This window comes from Hydra vulgaris, chromosome 14 (genome assembly GCF_038396675.1).
Source record: "Hydra vulgaris chromosome 14, alternate assembly HydraT2T_AEP".
In the NCBI taxonomy this organism is placed as follows: Eukaryota; Metazoa; Cnidaria; class Hydrozoa; order Anthoathecata; family Hydridae; genus Hydra; species Hydra vulgaris.
Window position 1 is genome coordinate 30,225,462 of NC_088933.1, and position 21,999 is coordinate 30,247,460.

Consider the following 21,999-nt stretch of genomic DNA (forward strand, 5'->3'; position numbering starts at 1 on the left):
TGATGATGATGCTGATGATGATGATGATGATGATGATGATCATGATGATCATCATCAGGCTTTACCCGTTCTCTTTTATGCTGTTGATGATGATGATAATAAAAATAATTATGATGATTGTGTTGATCATAATGATGTTTATATATATATACATATATAAAATGCATATATAAAATATAAAATAAAACATGAGTTTTGAATTTAAAAAATATACTTTAGGATGTATAAATGTTTATGCAGCCCCGGTCACAAACCCGTCCCTGGCCCTGGCCCTGGCCCCAGTCAAATATCAACCCCGGTCAGTTACTAATATATATATATATATATATATATATATATATATATATATATATATATATATATATATATATATATACATTTTATTAAAAAAATAAAAATAAAAACATTGTTTATATTATTAAAAACATTCAAAATGTTTTTAAAAACATTCTGGTCAACTAAATTTGCGTTTTTGCGGTTTTTTTAAAAAACGATTAATTTGTAATTAAATTAATGGTTTTAACTTTCTGACAACACGCAAATGTTGGACGAAAGTCAAAAGTAATTAAAAGCGACGTATTTGTTGGCTTAAGAATCATTTTTTTCCTTCCGTACTCCCAAATGCAACAATCTATAGAACTATATATATATATATACATATATATATATATATATATATATATTATATATATATATATATATATATATATATATATATATATATATATATATATATATATATATATATATATATATATATATATATATATGTATATGTATATATATACATATATCTCTCGCAAAAGTATAACTTTTTCTTAAAAATATAATTATCATTGTAACTAAAGTAAAAAACACAGTTATTTTAATAACTATTTTTAATAATTCGTAAAATACCAGCATTCTATTACAATAAGAAAATAAAAAACTTTATTTATAAGCAATAAAAACAACGCTCGTCTAAAGAATTTTTTCATGATGCAATAAATTATACTTGTTATGTATATATTCTTGTAATATTAAAGTAACAAACTTATGCTTGACTTTGCGCGACAAATTTACGAACATGCAAACTTTTGTTAAAAAAAGACGTCAAAAAGACGTTGTTGAAAAATAAAGTCACATTTCTATATTTTTGTATATGCAAACATTGGCGTTTGCCTAAAATTTTTTAAGACACGCTTTACTTCAGCAACTTTATTTAGCAAATAATAATGCTTTTTTTTTTTATAAAAAACAATTAGTAACTAAAATTTAAAACACATTTTAAAGACTTTATTTTCTAAAGATTATTTCTTTCAATAGTGTTACTATTAAGTTAAATAACTAAATACGCTTTCAAAGAAAGTAATTATGTTTTAGCATGGTTTTTGCATGTGTTAACATGTGCACTCATTAAAATTTTTTATAACATCAAAGTAATTTTAGTTTGTATTGTTTGTAATGTTTAATATTTTTGTACAATTAACTCGTTTAAACTCTTTATAAAATATAATCAAACTTTTATAAAATTATTAATTAAACATAAGAAAGTTTTAATAAACAAAAATTTGCAACGCACAAAGACGTAAAGTACTTAATTTTTAAATTTTATTAATAAGTTAGATTGATCATTATTTTAAATAGAAACTTAGTGTAGCTGTAGAAAATCTGAAACTTTAGCATGCAACAACAACATGAAGATCAATTTAGCCTCGTAAATTAAATGGTGGCAAAATTCAAGAGGTTTTTAAAAAGATTTAATAAAAAAAAATTAATGACAAAAACAGAATGAGAAAAAAAAAGTTTAAAGAAGAATAATTTGAATTAAAAACAGAAAATAATGATAAAATAAGAACTTAAATCAAGTATATAATAGGCAATCAGTGATTTTATCATGAAGTAAAACAGAAGATGTGTAAAAAATGAAGATATAGCTTATGCCATAACTGATACGCATCAATGAGGTGAATTAAAAGTGTGTTATTGTTTAATTTGAAGTTTAATAAAAACTTAAAACTCATAATTCTTAAAACTCATCATTTTTCAAAACTATTTTAAACCTCTTTATAATTAAAATTTTTAACCATTGCCCTATTAAAAATCTTTATTTTTTTTAAAACGGTTAACTTTGCCAAGCAAAAATTTATTTTGGAATGTTAAAACAGCAACTTTGGTCATTTTTGGCAGTCGCTGGCCGTTAAAAAATCAAAAACCGAAAAAAAACAAATAACAGGTCCTAAAATTTAGGAATTTTAAACTCATTGGGAATTCTGCGGTATCTGCAACGCCATTGGGCTAGCTGATATATATATATATATATATATATATATATATATATATATATATATATATATATATATATATATATATATATATATATATATACATTTATATATATATATACATTTATATATATATATATATATATATATATATATATATATATATATATATATATATATATATATATATATATATATATATATATATCAGGCCTTGTTACGAGATTTCGCTGCGTAGCGAAAACGCGTAGCGCATTTCTAAGTAACTCAACTCAGCAAATATATTTTGTTTTGTTAGAAGTTATATTGCGTCACTAGCGTCTTTTCAAGTACCGCATTGTAATTAAAGTTATTTTATTAACGCGTTAAAAATCATACAAATAGTTTGTTTTTTTCTCACTATAACAAAAGTTACAAATAAAATCTAAGTTCTTATTAAAAAAATCGTTTTTATTATTTTTTTCAAATATGAACTAAATTTTATTTTAAAAAAAATATTTTTTTCATGAAACGTAAAATATTTGTTTATTTTCTTATGATTTTATATTTGGTTTTTGGTTATTTTATTAACTGTTAATACATTTTTTCTTATTTAATTTGTGAACTCTTTTTAATAATGTTTTTAAACAATAAAGTTTTTTTTTGTTATTTATCAGTTACCGATAACATATTCGTGATCATAATTTATTTTCATAAATTAAATGAACGTCATTAAAACTTTACGTTATTGATTTAACAATAAACAAAATATCTTATTAATAAAATATTTACATCAAAATAAATCGTGCATTTTTTAAACTTATTATGACTAAAAATAATTTTTATATTTAAAAGGAATTTATATATTTAATTCCTTAAGATAAAACTTAAAACACTTTTTTTTTTAACTAATTTTTAATAACAAAAAAAAAATTATGAAACAAACTGTTTCTTTAACAAAAAAATCTATTATTTTACAATTGCGGTTAAATTTTCTTACGACTTTATTTCTTCTGAATAAACGTCACGTTAACAGTAATCAAAAGATAATTTAAATATTCTAAAAGATATAAGTTTTTGCGTAGCGCAAAACTGCTGAACGCGTAGGCAAATCGCCTTTTCGCAAGCAAAATGGGAGCTGCGTAGCGCTTCTTAACAAGGCCTGATATATATATATATATATATATTAGGGTAGGTCGATTTTAGCTTTTTTTTTGAATTTTAAGTTGCGTAATGTTGCAGTTACTGTGTTTAGGTTAGAAATAAGGTTTTGCCAATTCTCAAGTATCCTGGTTTAAAAATGGCTTGTGGGTTTACATTTCAAGTCTTAATTTTGGACTAGTTTTGTTAAACTGTTAATTTCAAATGTTGAAAGATGTTATTTTAAGTCTACTAATCTCGTTTTAAATAATCTCGTTTCGAATTTATAAAGTAACCAATAAACGATTTCTTAAAAAGCGCGATTGTTTTAAGAAGCCAATAAATTTTCGCTAAATCGTTTACACCCATTTAAATTTAAATTTTGCAAATCTTTTTTGTATTTAAAAGTATTGTATCTTGGTTGTATTTAAAAGTTGGTTTTTAAAATTAAATATAAAGTATTTAAAAGAACGTTCAAAAAAAAAATCGCAAATTAAAGAAATCTTTTAATATCAAAGGTACTTATGATTTTTATATTTAGAGTAATGTTTTTACCTGTTTAAATTAAATAATTTTTGTTTTGCAACTTTTCAAAGGAACTAATGTATTTACTTAATTTAGTCGGAGGAACTAATGGTTTTACTCAATTCTTGAATAAAAATTTTTTTTTAAAAGGGTTTTATTTCTTTATTTTTTAGCAAAGCAGATTTTTAATAGTAAGTTTTGATATTTTAGGTTTTTTTGGTCCTTTCACCCCCACTGAAAAGTCACGCTGTTGCCCATGACTCTAAGAGTTATACTTTAATACAGTTTACATATATAATTAATGCCAAAAGTAAAGGCTGCAATTACACGGATGAAAAGTGAAAAAAAATATTGTGGTGGCCCATGTGAATTATCAATAACAGATCCAAGCACTTTTAGACAGGTTATTCAGTACTATTACTGCCTTGTTCATATAAATCCAAATGCAGATATCGTATTAGTGACTCAGTAAATAAGCAATCACATAAAATAAATTTGGGCTACAGTAAACCCAAGTTTACCTCTTATAACGAATAATAGGAAAGTTAAAGATCTAGAATTAATAGGAAAGTTAAAGATCTTCTCGTACTTGTTAAGGATATTAATCGCAAGCACGGAAAAGCAAGCGCTGAAAGAAATCTTGATGCAAACTTAGACAAACTTTTTGATATTTCTGCATGTTCCTGTTCATTAGATGTGTCTCCCTGTAGTGACAGAAAAGTTTCATGTAATAAAGAAAATTGCATAGAAGAACATATTGTATGCCTTTGCTCTCAAAGTAATAAAGTACCTCTTGAAGACAGAGTTTATCTTCGTGATCAGAGGAAAAAAATTGGTCCAAAAGATGCATATCAACTTTCTTCCGTTGATAGATTTTCTGTCAAAAGGATTCAAAGACTTGATAAAGAACGAAAAAAAATATCTTATAAGCTAGTTGATGAAGATGAATCCCTCATAACACACGTAAACTTAATTGAAGAAACAAGTGGTTTTACCATTACGGAGGTAAATATTTTATAAATACATGAAAAATTTGCAGTAGATGAAACAAAAAGTATTTTATTTTATTAACTTTTTTTAGGATGAAGGTGAATGGAAGCCAAGAAATAATCCTATTGGAAAATACAACTTGGTTAAAGTTCCAAGATTTGCAATGGAACTGGTCAAAAACGAGTGTTTGTCAAACGCAGGTGCAGCCCTTGCAAATACTTTACTACATGACATAAAATATCTCCTGAAAAATGAAGTTGATATAAAAGATATTTTGATTGATGAATGCAAATTAGATAGAGCCAAGTCAAAAGTAAAAATTGTTAGTGAAGATGTGGACTCAGAACAAAAAAAACAGTTAATTTGTCTTGGGGTTGATAGCAAGCTCGATAACTAAAACAAGTAAAGTAATAAACTCACCTCAAGGTGAAGTACAAAAGAAATGCATTAAACCTGAACATCACCTCACATTTACCTATGAAGATGGAGAATCGAGTGGAAATTATTTGACTCATAGGATGATTCCTGTCACTGGTGCTACAGGCTTAGTTCTTGCTACCGAAACGTTGAGTGTTTTACAAGAACATAACAGTTCGGAAAGTATACAAGCTGTTCTTCTTGATAATACTGCTACCAATACTCGACCAATAAGTGGCTTAGTTGTAAAACTAGAAGAGTTTTTAAAAAGAAAACTACATCTAATTGGATGCGCCTTACATCAAAATGAACTTCCGTTAAGAGCTCTTTTTGTGAAACTTGATGGTGACACAACCGGGCCAAGAAGCTTCAGTGGTCTACTTGGCAAAAGATGTGCTGAAAATATTCAGGATAGAAATCAAGTTTTGTTTGAATGTATTGAAAACCCAATTGTAGATAAATATATTCCAGAAGAAATACTAACAGACCTTAAAAAACTTGTATATTTTATTGTTTAGGTTTACGCTCAAGTGTGGTTCGAAATTAAAAAAATCTTCAAAATTTTGACGAATCTCCACGCCTTTCTACTCTTACTAGAATAAATTATCTCCCCTTTAATGATGTAAAACATATTGTTAAAAAAAAAACATTAAAAACAACGCATTGTGTCTAAAACCTGAAAATATTCTTTTTGCCATGCTAAAAGATAATGACAGCAATATACGAAACATTGGTTTTCAATTCTTACTGGCTCTAAGGCAAAGGTATTTTTTTTATAATTAACAAAAATAAATTAAGAAAAAAAAAAGACACATAAAATGTGGTAATTGCCTTAGATTTATATTTATAGAGTAAACAACAAAAGTTTGGAAGTAAGTTTGAAGAAAATTCCGGAATTTAATTTTAATGCTAATCATTTGTATGAGTTGGTTGACATCATCAATACTAAATTTATGGAGCCCCCAACAACGCAACATTTTTCAATTGAGCAAATCCAATATATGATTGACAATAATTTTGAACCTGAAATCCCCGACTTTCCATTTCACTCCCAGAGTGTTGAGCGAGCGGTAAAACTTGTGTCGGAAGCATCCCAATATGTTTATGGATTCGAGAATCGACACAGCTGCATTTTAACTAAACTACTTAGCAGGAAGATGCGTAAACCATATGTTTTGAAAGGACATTATTCACATTCTTATGATGATATTTTTTAATTGAAAATGTTTTCCTAAATATATATACCCATGTTCAAAATGTTTTAAATTGTAAAAATAATGTTTATTTTGATATTTTAATGTAAATATAAGAATAAAAGTTTCACTATTTAAATCTTCAAATAGTTAACAAGTTATTATAAAATTAGCTTAATTGTTATAAATTATTATTAACTTAAATCATTCAGAAATGCAGTTAATTTTAAAAAACAATTAAATATGAACATATTTAAAACATCAACTACTGCAATATTATGCAATATGCGGAATTAAAATCAACCTACCCTAATATATATATATATATATATATATATATATATATATATATATATATATATATATATATATATATATATATATATATATATATATATATATATATATATATATATGTATATATATATATATATATATATATATATATATATATATATATATATATATATATACACATATATATATATATATATATATATATATATATATATATATATATATATATATATATATATATATATATATATGCCAAGCCTTCCCGGGAATTGCATTCGGTCGCATACCTTGTTTATCCATGTTTAAAGTAAATTTTTTAGACTAACTGACCACGGTGTTCACATCTTTTAACTTATAAAGCGTTTCAATAGTTTGCGGCGAAAAGCTAAATTTATTTCCAAAGAAAAAAAGTTCCTTAATAAGAAAAAAAAAATTGTAACAAAGTATCAAGTTTAATTAAATAAACTAGAAAATTTATTAGTTAAAAAAAGTAAATTAAAAAAATTTCTTTATAAAACTCTTATGCAACTTTTGTATTCTTTATTTAGAGTCGTTATTTAAAAAAATATCTTTTATAACGATTTAACAACAATTGAAAGTTTTGATATGCAGTTTATTCACAATTTTTATCAGCCCATGTAATTAAGAAACTAATTTGCTATGTACGCTAGAACTAAAAGAAATATTGTTAATTTTTTTTCCTTACGTTTATTTGTTTATTAGGTTTATTTGTTTTTATGTCTTTTCGCTTATAAAAAAGTTTTTGCTATATTTGACGTTTTTTCTCAATACTTATACAATAGGAAAACAAGAAAATAAATTGTTATTATTGTAAAAATATTATTTGATTAATAAATTTTGTTAATGGCAGAATAATTTAAATAAAAGAATATAGTTTCTTTAATAAATGTATTTACCACATTTGATTCATGTATGAAATTGCTTCTTTTATATTGCTCAACTTCCAATGCTAATATGAGTTACTAGAGATAATGAACATAACGACTGCTCTGTTTAAAAAAATGTATTTAAAAACTTAAACAAAAGTTTTAAATAGGTTCCTAAAAATTTTGTTAAGAAAGTTCAGTAAATTAACAATGCACTAGCCCACAAAATTTTGCAGCGTCGTTTTATTTTTTTGCATGAAAAACTTGTTAAAACGAAATAAAATTTTTCACAAATACATAGCAATTAGTTTTCTCTCCTGTATATGTATATATTCGGGCAAGTTCGAGACATAATACTAATGGTTCTACTAATTTTTGACTGTATATATTTTATATGTGGGAGCCATGATAAATGATCATCCACAATAACTCCTAAAAACTTTATAGTATCTTTTTTTTTAATTTGTTTATAATTTATAATAAGTTTTAGCAGTTTTAGAGGAAGATTTTCTTCTTGTGTTTTTTTATGAAACAAAGCATATTGTGTTTTTTCAACGTTAATAGAAAGTTTATTTGACCTGAACCAATCATTCACTTTTTCTAATTCAATGTTCATGTCAGCATAAAGTTGATTAATATTGCAGTTAGTTTTCTCCCTTTCCTGTGCATTGATAAAAACAGTAAAGTTTAACAAAGAAATTTAAAAAACAAATTTAAAAATTGTGCGTGTTTCTAGCGTAGTTTATAAAGTATTTTCTCAATATACTGACTGAAAAAAGTTGTAAAATATTGTATATCAAAAAGTCTGCTTTTTGATATACAATTTTTCTAAAAAGTCTACTTTTACTTATCTACTTTTTTCTTGACTTTTGTATCAATTTTTGTAGTGAAAAATAACAAACTGTCTAAAAATAAGAAAATAAATACAGTAAATATTTAGGTATATTATTTTTTTGACAACAATTTTCTTTTTTTTTTCTTAATAAATTTTTTTTAGCTTGTTTTATTTAGATTTTCTATTTTGTCTTCGGTTCTTTTCTTTGAGTATTGCTGATTTATTCTCTAGTTTCTTATTGCTTTATTTTGCCTCAAGTTCTTAAAACGCTTACTATGTAAAAACGTGGTCAAGTTGTCTAAAAAAACTTCTTTAAGCGTGGACATAACTTTATAAAAACCACTAATGAAGTTTGAATGACGATTACATAAAAAGTTTGAATGACAGTTGCATTTGATATAAGCACTTTAAACAAATATAATAAGTTAAGAAAAAACTAAAAAGTTTTAATTTTTATTAGCCTAACTTTTCATCAAAAATGTTCAACAAAAGAAAAAAAATATTGTTATATGACACACAAAAAAAAAAATCATAAAAGAATTAAAAAAAAACCCCTTTTTTTTATCATCTTGCAAACGCAAGAATATTTATTTAGACAATTTTTTGTAACAAACAATAACAAAAATAATTACCAAATTTAAAAAAAATAAAAACAAAAATCAAAACAAAAAAGTATTAGCTAAAACAATAGTACACACTAATTTTCATTTTATTTTTGCGCCAACTTTTGATATTTTAATTTTTTTTTGTTTGTTCTGTTATAATGATTGTTATTATCAAAGAAATAAAAAAAAAAAATAAAAAAATAAAAAAACATTAAACAATAAAAATAAATAAGAAATAAAAAAACATTATTTATTACAAACTTTAAATGACATCTTGTAATGCATTTATTTTTTTATTAATAAATAAAAAAACTTCTATAGATATAACTCTATTATTAATTTTTCTAAATAATATTTCGAGGAAGTTCAGATACTCTCGTTATCAAGAATAAATATACTTGATAACATTATCAAGTATTAATATATTTAATAACAAGGGTTAAACTCCCTGGATAAATTGTATTGAAAAATTAATAACAGAGTTATATCTATAGAAGTTTTTTATTTAATTAATTATTACAAGTATTTATGCTTGAATCAATACAACTCTTGAAATGTCTTAGTTTATATTTATAAGAAAAATAATAGTTTAAAAAAAAAAATTTATTACATCAGCTAAATATTATTTGCTAAGTCGCAATTTTTAAGAAACACTGAAAAAAAAAATTAACATGTTTTAATTCGACTACACTAATGTTGAGAAAAGAAAGAGATTAATTTATGTTAAATGACAATAAAAAGTGTAATGAGAAATTTATTCAATATTAAAAAACAAAAAAAGTTGAAGCAAAATAGTCATTCCGCAATATGTACATTTACAAAATAACACTTCTCGATTTGTTTTTATTAATAAGTAAATTAAACTTGTTTTGCTTTAGTTTATTTTATTACAATAGTTTAAAAAAGTTTATGTCCATAGATAAAATAAAAAAATAAAGATAATTTTATGACGTCAAAATCACAACAAGCTAATATGCTAAGCCAATTTTATTTAAAAAAAGGCAACCCTTGGAGTTAAAAAAAATGAAGTTGGCAATAAATTGCCAATCTCAAACTGTTAGAGGTCAGCATCAGGTCAGCATAAAAAATTTGACACAAAGGTGTTACCATAAAACATAGAAACAAGGTCATTGATTTTTTGCCAACCTCAAACACTTTTAGGCCAGTAGTAAGGTTGGCATTGCCGAAAACTGATGAATGTATATATATGTATATATATGTGTGTGTATATATATGTATATATATATGTGTGTATATATATATATATATATATATATATATATATATATATATATATATATATATATGTGTATATATATATGCATATATGTATGTGTGTATATATATATATATGTATATATATATGTGTGTATATATATATATGTATATATATATGTGTGTATATATATATATTTATATATGTATATATATATATATATATTTATGTATATATATATATGTATATATATGTGTGTGTATATATATATATATATATATATATATATATATATATATATATATATATATATATATATATATATATATATATATATGTCTGTATATATATATATGTAACAGGTGATAACTAAAAAATGAGATTAATTCTAATCCTCTGAAAGCAAACCGCAAAAGTCAAGAAAAGAAAAGTACTCCTATGTAAAACTATACTCTCTCTGTTTACAAACTTATCATATGTTTTGTTTCAGCTAATTCAGTTGTGTTTAAAATGCCATCAAAACAAGATGTTCTATGTGAGCACATTGTATAGTTCTATCAAATGCGCAAAAATCTCGGAAAAAAGTTTACTGTGAATCATTTTAAAACCGAAAATGTTCCAGTTTTAACTATTTACCTTATTTTGGCAACCTTAACAACCAATCGTAAAAGTTGTAGTGAAGACCAGCTAAAATAATTAATAAGAAGGGACTTCGTTTGCTTCACGGTGCTTTCAACAACAATGATTCAATAAATCAACAAGATGCTGCAGAAAAGTTCAAGTGTACGCAGCCTAATATCTGTAAATCGTTGAAAAACAAGGAATAGTCTGCTGAAAAAAAAAAGAACACTAGAATACACTGAGCAACAAATATCAAACCAAGAAATCTCAATGCCACTGGATGACCTGAAATTTCTCTGGAAAATGTTTTTTTTTGGATGACGGAAGTTACTTCGCCCTCTCCAAAACGCAAGTTCCAGGAAATGATTGATATTATGTAGATAAAAGTTACAACACCTACAAAAGTAAAGTACGAATATAAACACAAGTTTGAGCAGAAAGTGATTCTGTACATTGCCATATCTGAGAGGGGAATTTCCAAGCCATTGTTTAAGCCAAGTGGTTTGGCTATTAATCAAGAAGTATACCAAAATCAATGTTTGAAGAAAATATTGATTCCATTTCTTCAAAAATGTCATTCAGATGGCAGTTACTTGATTTGGCCAGATAAAGCATCATCGCATTATGCCAAAAAAACGCAAGCCTTCTTGGAAAGCTAAAACATCCCCATATGTTCCAAAACACCGCAATCCAACAAACTTGCCTCAGTGTCGCCCAATTGAAGATTTCTTTGGATATTTGAGTTCGTTAGTATACAAAAACAACTGGAGAGCTAAGAATTGCAAACAATTAATTACCCAAATCAAAAGATGGATTTGTCAAATCGATATAAATGCTGTACAATGCTCCTGTTCCAACATCATGACGAAACTTTGTTGAACTGCTGATGATGGACTATATTTGAATGTTCATTAATTTTTTTTCTTAAAGATAGGTGATGTACCTTCAATTAAAATAAATATAATTTTCATTTTCTAAACATTTATTTTTATTATAGCCTGATATAAAAATGCTTATTTTTTAGTAATCACCTGTTTTATACAGTGCTTTTTCTAGAAAAAAAATTGCCAGAACTCCCCATTATTTTTTTTATATATCAAAAATGGAACAATAGACCTTCCCCATTAATCATCAAACTCGCAATGAATTGTTGAAGTTAAATCTAAACAATCCAAATAAAGTTTTTTTAAAGTAGATATTATTATAGTAATGAGTACTTTTAAAGCTAATTTAGAAATTGAAACTGATGCTAGTTCTTTTTAGAGCTCTTGTTCTGCATCTAAAGCTGTTTTTTGTGAACTTAAACATGATGAACTTGTTACTGTCGCTGAAGAGCAACCTATAAATAACAGTATTTTAATTTGGGCAAGAAACATATCATTCTAGCCTATTATAACTCACAATTTTTTTTAAGAAATATGTTATTAATGGGACTATATCTGTAGATAATTCTAAAAGAGGAGCCAAAAAGCATCAAATTTTTGCCCATTCCTTATTTAAAGAAAATTAGCTAAATGTGTATGTATTAATGTAAAGGTAAAACAGCCATAAGTTTGTTTATTACAAAATGTAATGTAGCAGCATCTGTGAAACATAAACAATACAAAGTTTTTAAACAGTTGTGACAGTCAACTGGTGAAGTTCTTTGGTGCAGGGGGTGCTATTGTAAGCATGTTGCTGCATCATTATACCAACTAGTTAGTTATAAAGAGTCAGACATCTGGTCCCAGAAACTGAAACATGTACTGATGATTTACAAATATGGCAGTTCCTGCGGACCCTGTCCGATTGAACAATTACTGTTAAAAATAGTGTAAAATTTGTGTTCTAAAAATCTTTTTTAAGTAGCATAAGGTATTATGGTGACATTGCACAAAACAAATATTGCACAGAAACAATAGAATTTTTTAGAAATGCATATGGTTGTCGGATTGATATTCTGACAAACAAATAACTTCATAAAAATGAACAAAATAAATAAGAATAATAGGTTGTAAAGATCAAGAAATTTGAAAAATATGTTTTCCGTGATCTATACAACCCACATTTGCATTTTCAATTTTTCGAATTTTTAATCCAACTTTTTTTTGAATTAAAAATGTTTGATATTTAAAAATGAACTAAATTCATTGTATAACAATAAGAGGGGAAAAAAATGTTTACATATATATATATAAAAAAAAAAATGTTCCGGAATGCCATTCCTGTGCATTCTAAAAGAAAAAAAGCACAATATACACATTTAATTAGTTTCCTCAAATAAATTTGATGGTTTTTACATAAAGAGCAGTTTGTCACTTTTAAATATAAATAATAGTTAAGAGACATTTTTACCACAAACAGTAAATTTAGATGTCAAACTATATATATATATATATATATATATATATATATATATATATATATATATATATATATATATATATATATATATATATATATATATATATATATATATATATATATATATAGTATATATATATATATATATATATATATATATATATATATATATATATATATATATATATATATATATATATATATATATATATATATATATATGTATATGTTTGTATATATATATATATATATGTATATGTTTGTATATATATATATATATATATATATATATATATATATATATATATATATATATATATATATATATATATATGTGTGTGTGTGTGTATGTATATTTATACTGGTTTAAAGAATTGACAAATGGCTCTTAATGTAAAAACCATTAAATTTATAATATGTATATATATTTGTGTATATATTTATAAAATGTGTTACTCTTACCCTCAGTACCAAGAATTAACATATAGCTAATGTTTATAATAATGTAGATAATATAGTTTTGCAACTCGAAGTTTCATGTGTTTCCACAATCATGAGGCATATAAACAAATTACTAATAATTAACTTATACTCACTGACTAATTATTTTCAAGTTTCTGTTCAAAACCTAAATAAAAACTAATTAATTTTCTAAACAAACTTTTTAGCAAAATTAATTTCTCTGCTACTTGATGATAATTGTGGAAACACATGAAATTCTAAGTTGCTAAACTATATTATCTATATTATTATAAACATTAGCTATATGCTATTTCCTGGTACTGCGTGTAACAGTAACATATTTATTAATATATAAATAGCTCTAGTGTAACTATCAAGCACTCTTAATATATACAATAGTTATATGATATAATAAGATTCTTCTTTTACATTCATACACACTCACACACACACACACACACACACACACACACACACACACACACACACACACACACACACACAAACACACACACACACATATATATAAATTAGTAAAAAATTACTAATCAATTTTTTTCAGTTTACACTGCATTTCACCTATATAATTTCACCTAAATTTTTTGCTATTTGTTTTGTTTTTGTTATTTTATAAAGGGTGGGCAAATAATGTAATATAACTAGTAAAAAGTATTTAAAATTTTAAAATATTTTTTTTCAAGTGAACAAATCTTGCATAAATTTTCTCAACTTAAAGATGAAGTTCTTCAGAGTACACAAGATGATGAGTTATTCATATCAACAAAGGAAATGTTCTTTGCTTGTGAAAACTTTTTTTATGCGAAGATAGCTTTTTGGAAGGTTAAATTAACAATTTTTAAATATACATATAATACACCTCATTAAATTGCTTATATACTTGTCATACCAATATGTTTTCTCTCTTAATGATATAAAAGTTTTCTTTTTTAAATTGAACATCCACGATTTCACAATTGCAGCGTTTTTTTAGTTTTTCATTGTGTTATTTTCCTATTTATATATTTATTCCTATTTATATATGACATAATGGAAAAGTTTAAGAAGTGTTTGTTCAGACAAAAAGATGACAATATTTGTTCTAATTATGATATAATGAAATAAATAAAGTTAATGTTTCAAACATTGAACACTAAATATAAAACACGTTATTTAAGTCAAGTTTAATCTTTAAAATATCTCTCTTTATTATTTAAAATTATGATTTTCATTAATAGTTTATAGAATTATGACAGTGTGTTAATTTTTTTCTTAAAATGTTTTATCAGAATCTGACAAAACATCTTAACAAATAATATAAAAAATCTTAAAAATTCTCTGACAAAAGATCTTCATGTAATTTACAAATAGTTTATAGCAAATCTGAAGTAAATACCATCAAATAATAATAATGATACTAATAGTTATTAATTATGATGATGATAAAAAAATGAAAGGAAAATGACAAAAACAAGATAGTTATATAATAATAATAAATCAGTGTAAGTTTTTTAAGAACAATAAAGTTTATGTTCAAATTGATTAAAGTTAATTTTTATTGAATTTATTTCCATCAAGGATGCAAGAAGCTATTATTCATTAAATATTATTATTTAAAGGGGTCCCAAAGTGGCAAGACAAGTTGTGTTCATATCTTAAATAAACCTTAGAAAATTTAGAGTTGATTAAACTTACCAAAATAAATTGTTTATCAAGATATTATCAAAAAACCTTTTTATTTTTTAACACCGCAATTTTTGCCTAGGAAAGTTCTTGTTTATTTTTTTTTTCAAAAGAAATCTGGTCTGATTAGAACGTTTATCTCTGCACCAATAAAATAATTATTGTTGTTAAAGTTAAATTATATTTTAATATTTGTGTTTCCCTTTTAATTAATATGTTAGGTATAAAACTTTTTTATAAAAAAAATAGGCTACCATGTCAGACTTTATCAAAAGAATTTCATTAATATAAAAGCCTTTATCTCAATCCTTCCATTTAATCTACAATTAAATTTTACTGTTATAACAGTTAACATGCAGCATTTGAACAAGTTGTTGAAACCTAGCCGTAACTAGAAACATTTAATAATAATAAAAATGCTCACCTAACATCTCAGCAAGTTAAAAAATTAAAATGATGAAATGGATAGCGTAATATTTTCTGACTAATTAACAATTTTTAAACTAAAGCTAAAACTTTCTTATGTTGAATGAAACTTTTTTTCCATAAAATGGAAAGACTGTCAAAAAGAAGGAGAAGGGCATAAATGCAAAGATTGTTAAAATAAGTTTAAATCTAATTTTTTTAATGAGTTGATTTTAATTATTTTTTCTTCTTGTTGTTGTTCAGACAGGCAATTTTTATGAGTTAAAATTATTTATTCTTTCTCTCCCTTCTTATTGTTTAGGCAGTGCAATTATTTATAGTTAGTATTATTTATTGATATTGAAAAATATATGTTTTATAAATATAATTATAAAAATATAAATATTTTTATTTACAGATGCAAAATTTGATTCAGTTTTATTTGGATAAAATGAAGGCATTGCTGCATTCTAACAGTCCAAATGCAGATAATCGAATGGATGAACTTGAGTATGAAATTAATAAAATATTACACAAGAAAAAATTAAGTTTTTTTAACAAAATTTGTTCTTATAGTATTCACATTGGTTTTGTATTAAATTTTTTTTCAAATCTAGAGTATTTTTTCTTTATTCATTTAAAATTTTCATTTATTAAAATCAAAATTCAAGTGTATTCTTTTATAACATTGTTTTTAAAGTAGAAAAATAGAATTTTGTTGTATTATCATTACGTGAAAGATAATATTTATGATGTATCTTTCGTTTAGTCTTTTAATTCTGATTGGAGATTTAATGGCAACAGCATTTCAAGGTTCAGAGACACTCACAAGTCGCAATACATTCATTAATGAAAGGTATTTTTTATGAAGGTCACAAAGTTTAATTATATCAAACATGAACTGTTACAATTAATTCATTTTTGACAGTTTGACAATGACAACCAAACCAAACAATTCTTTGTAAAGCAAAAATTGAAATTTCTTTCAAATATAAAACTTATAATACCTATAAGAATTATAACAAATATTATAATAAATTATTTCAATTGCAAATATAAAAACATCAATAAAATCAACATTAAAAGTGTAGAATGGGGGTTATAAAACAATCTGCCATTTAAAATCTTACATTATTTTGATGATATACAACTGACATAGGTCATGTCAGTTTGCAGTAAACCATTTTCCATGACTTTTAAAAAGTTTAACACAAAGTTCAATTTCCCTGACTTTTTTGCAGATATCTAAATTCCCTGATCCAGCATACACTCTGTTATATACTTATTCAATAGGTTTTAGTAAGTTGTAGAATTTATCATGGTTTTAAGTTATAGAATAATGTTAAATACTTAATTACTTCTTGAAATATTGTGTAATATTGTCAACTTCTAATGCTAAATGGGAGGTAAACACTTATTAATTTTTGGGCATCCCCTCCCTCTTTAATGATTTTAAGAAAGAAAGTTGTTTATTTCCTCAAAAGAGTTTAATGCAAAGATTAAGTTAATTGATTATATAAAGGTAAATCTCTCCATTAAAGATGACATACATTTCAAACAAAAAGTTTTGAGAAAGTTTTTTTGAAATTCTGACCTTTCCATCAATTACAAAGTAATAAATTTATTTACAATTAAATATATAATTACCAATTATTGGCTTACTAAAAGTAAGCCAATTATTGTTATAATTGGTTTACTTTTAGTTAGCCAATGAGCAAAACTATAAACAACACTAAAGATATTATATCAAATTAAGATATTTACAGATTGTATTTACAGCAAAATGTTTTGTCTTGGCCTTTAGTGATTGATTAGAATAAGTCCATGAGTCAAACTACTTATTAATCATTTTTACTGAGAGACACTTACGGTAAGGTAAACCAAGCTGTCTATAAACACAAACATCACACCAATAATGCTACAACGATAACACATAACCACTTTGAAAACAGGGAAACAACATATTATAACATATATACAAACTATAACGAATACATATAAAATAAAATAAAAACTACAACAAACATATATAACCTTATATAACACAAATGAACACACTATATAACAATTATAAACACATTATATGGCAAATATAATTATCAAAATCTATGAAAAAATTAAAAATAATAACAAAAGTCATACATATAACATGTACTCGCAATTTACAATCAATAATTTTTCGAAGTAAATAAACCATTAAAAAAAAGGTAAATTTGAAACTGATGGAGCCAACTGAAAATTTTATTTTGCCACTTTTGAGGAGCAAATACCCATTTACCACCAGATACACCTATTAAAACCTCTGCATCAATATAGTTATTTTGAAAAATACAAGCTTTCATTTAAATGACCTTGCATAACCTTGGAATCTAAATTTCTAGTTAACATAACTAGACAACCCATCTTCACTTTTAAACAATAAAGAGGCATACCTGAAGGAGTTAAGGTGTTCAAAAACTCAACAGGAAAGTTATTTCTTTTTTTAAGGTTATCAGTCTCAATTTGATCAGCACTTGTATTAGTTTTTAACCTCTCTTAGTAGACATTATTAATGTGATATATTGTTTATTGTTGTTTTAAATTTTGTTCAATTTAAAATTTTATTTAATTATTAAAGAAATATATACATATATTTTTGTAGTGGGCATCTTGTATTCTTAAATGGGCTTAGGGTCCCTTAATTTTACTCTTTTGCTTAATTTTTAACACTTAGCATTTCAGATTTTAAGAAAGCACTATAAAAAAGATAAAAGGATAAAAGTTGATCAAATACAACAGTTTCATCCACCATATTGATGTCATATGGCTCTTATTTTAACCAGATTCAGCTGCATAATAAAATTTATGTGGACACAATATATACTTTTACTTTAACTGTTGAAAAGATGTGCTTAATATGGATACCTTTTCACAAGGTTCAAATTAAAACAGACTTTAAAATAAGCTTGGTTACTTTTGTAATAATAAACTTAGAAATTGAATCTAAAAACAAATATTTAAACTAATTTATTATTGTAATATAAAGTGTTCATAAAATAAGCTTTTAAACATTCAAGTCCTAACTTTATCAGTGCTGGATCTACAATATTAATGGTTAATTAACTTAACAGATAATTAATTTATGCATATAATTTTTCTAACAACTTAATGTTGTTTTTTTGTTAGCCTTCTTTATTTATTATTATTTTTATTATTATTGTATTTACTCATTTACAATGTTTCATTTTTTATTATATTTTTTTAAGTCTTTTGGTTTAAATTGCAGCCCATTATTTATCAAAAATTTGGTCAGTTGTTGCTTACTGGTGCCGACAATTTCTCCAAATATAAACTCAGATAATCATGAAGTAAGTATTTTTTATTTCTTAGTATATATTGATTTAACTTTTTAAGTGCAAATTTTTACTAACAAAAATTTACTAAAAGAAAAATAATACTTTTATAATCCCAGTAGTAATATTTATATATATATATATTTATATATATTTATATATATATATATATATATATATATATATATATATATATATATATATATATATATATATATATATATATATATATATATATATATATATATATATATATATATAACGGGTGATGCGGAAGTTATCGGACAAATTCTTATTTCATTATTTGAGCATAATAATTAGTTTTTGTGGTTTTATGCGTAGGCATAAATGTTCTATAAAGTATAAACTTTATTATCTGAAACACTATTATTTAAAATGAGGTTAAATGCAGCTGAACGAGAATCTTTTCGAAAGCGACTGAAAGTGTTTTTTGTAAATAAACCTAATATTAAAAAAAAAAAATGTAAATCATTTTGAAAAGGAAGGATTTGCTCAAAGTACAATATATGATAACCTAAAAAGACTTGAAACTGTTCAATTGTTTTCTGATAGAAAGCACCCTGGTTGTCCGACATCCTGGACTAGAGAAAAGAAAGCCGAATTAACGAGACTTGTCAACAATCGAAAAGGGGTCAGTCACAGAAAAATAGCTATTAAATTTGGTGTAAATTATTCGATACTTGGTCGTCAGTTAAAAAAAATGAATAATAAATTTAGAAAACGTGAAAAGACTCCAAAATACACTAGAGAACAACAAATAAAGGCAAAGAAAAGCAGCAGGAAACTAGTTAACCAACTCTATAACACAAAATCGCTTCTAGTCATCGATGACAAAAAATACTTTTGTTTTGCAAGGGACAACATCGCTGGAAATTCTGGATACTACACAAACAACAAAAAGACATGCCCAGAAAGTGTTCGTTTTATAGGAAAAGAGAAATTTCCAAAAAAATTATTAATGTGGATAGCCATATCTGACCGTGGTATGTCCGAGACATTGTTTCGCACTTCCAAGGCTGTAGCGATCAATTCATCAATCTATATTAATGAATGTTTAGAAAAACGACTTCTTCTATTCATTCACAAGTATCATGGAGACTTTAACTATTTATTTTGGCCAGATTTAGCAAGTTCTCATTATTCTAAAGATTCTCTAAATTGGATGGACCAATATGTCTATTATATTGATAAAGAATCCAATCCCCCAAATGTGCCTCAAGCACGACCAATTGAAATTTTTTGGGGACATTTGGCACAGAAGGTTTTCGAGGGAAATTGGCAAGCTTCAACAGAGCAAGTTTTGATTGACCGCATTAAACTAAAACTACAAGCGATTGATTTAAACTTTTTACAGTCGCATATGAAAGGCGTCAGAGCAAAATTGAGATCAATTGCAAATGGTGGTGTTTTTTCATATAAAAAGTAATATTTTTATTAAAAGATAAATGCTTTATTTAAAAAAATATAATAGTAGTTTGTTTTTTTATTTATAAATAAGTTATTGGCGTTTTTATTTTGTTACCAGTATTTGTAGAAAGTTCAGTGCATTATTAATAGTTAAGATTATAAATTACTTTTTTACTATTTTAAGTAATGGTAGTATTAGAAAAATGTTAGAAAATATTAGAAAAATAGTGGCATTATATGCGAAAATAGCTTTTTTAAAAAATTTTATTTTTATTATAAATTATTTTTAATTATGAAACTTCGGATATTTTTGTCATTATATTTTAAAGTATAAAGATTGTTTTTTCGGGTCTTGGTAATAATCCATTGTTTTTGATTTACAATATGTTTAATGTTATTAAAGGGAAACTATTTGACAGATTTTCAACACGCTAAAAAAAAACATGATTTTTATTCTGGATTAGGGATTGTGATATTTTAGCTTCAGTTTTAAGCTGATCAGCTTCAAGCTGAAGCTGATTGGGTCAATTTATTCAGCCTAAGAACTGATAGTAAGAGAGAGTGATAGTGCCAGTGGAGGAGTTACTCCATAATTATATAATAAAAAGCATGCAAGAAATTAAGCAATGAAAATCTTTATTGGTTACACAATTAAAACAATAATGTAAAATTTTAAATCAAATTTGCCAAAATTTGTTGCATTTTACACATGATGCTGTCAGGGCTGAATGTATCTATAGGACTCATGCAACCTGAAATGGATTTTTTTTTTAATTTGCTAGAGCTAGTAGAGATTTTTAAAAAGAATGTACTTTCATGATGTAATGAATGCTACTCAATAATTCTAAATGTTAATTATTGGAAAATTATTAATGCTTTGCAAAGTTCTATTTGCACAATCATTAACAATTGCAAAACTTTAATTTTCTTGGAGATTATTGAATGAATATATATATAAAAGCCATTGTGTCAAACTAATAATATTAGGTATTTGAATAATTGTAATATGATAATATTGTTTTGTTTTATTTGTTGATTTTGTTAAGGTTTCACTCCATTTACTAGTTTTTAACTATACAAGTAAAAAATATTTTTACATTTAATTAATACCAAACCTAGTTTTATGTTATAATTAAATTGCTAATTTTTATTTTTATGCATAAATAAATTGATACAAAAAATTAATGATATCTTAATGATATTTAGATGTGGGTGGTTAAATAAAAACTGATTTTTTTTAGTAATATATGTCAATAAATATTACTCAAGATTTGGAAGATATTAATGATGATGAAGCAGATACATATATATATATATATATATATATATATATATATATATATATATATATATATATATATATATATATATATATATATA

The 21,999-nt window shown here is 24.5% G+C and overlaps 1 protein-coding gene across 2 annotated transcripts in view; it reads left to right on the plus strand.

Moving 5' to 3' along the window:
* The window catches only part of LOC100197068 (uncharacterized protein C12orf56), a 43,791-nt gene that overhangs the window by 8,966 nt on the left and 12,826 nt on the right, over nt 1-21,999 (plus strand). For both annotated transcript variants that reach the window (XM_065818202.1, XM_065818203.1), the window contains exons 4-7: nt 14,476-14,614; nt 16,278-16,369; nt 16,629-16,715; nt 19,125-19,206. In XM_065818202.1, coding sequence (XP_065674274.1) covers nt 14,476-14,614; nt 16,278-16,369; nt 16,629-16,715; nt 19,125-19,206 — 400 coding nt within the window. The remainder of the gene's footprint in view (nt 1-14,475; nt 14,615-16,277; nt 16,370-16,628; nt 16,716-19,124; nt 19,207-21,999) is intronic.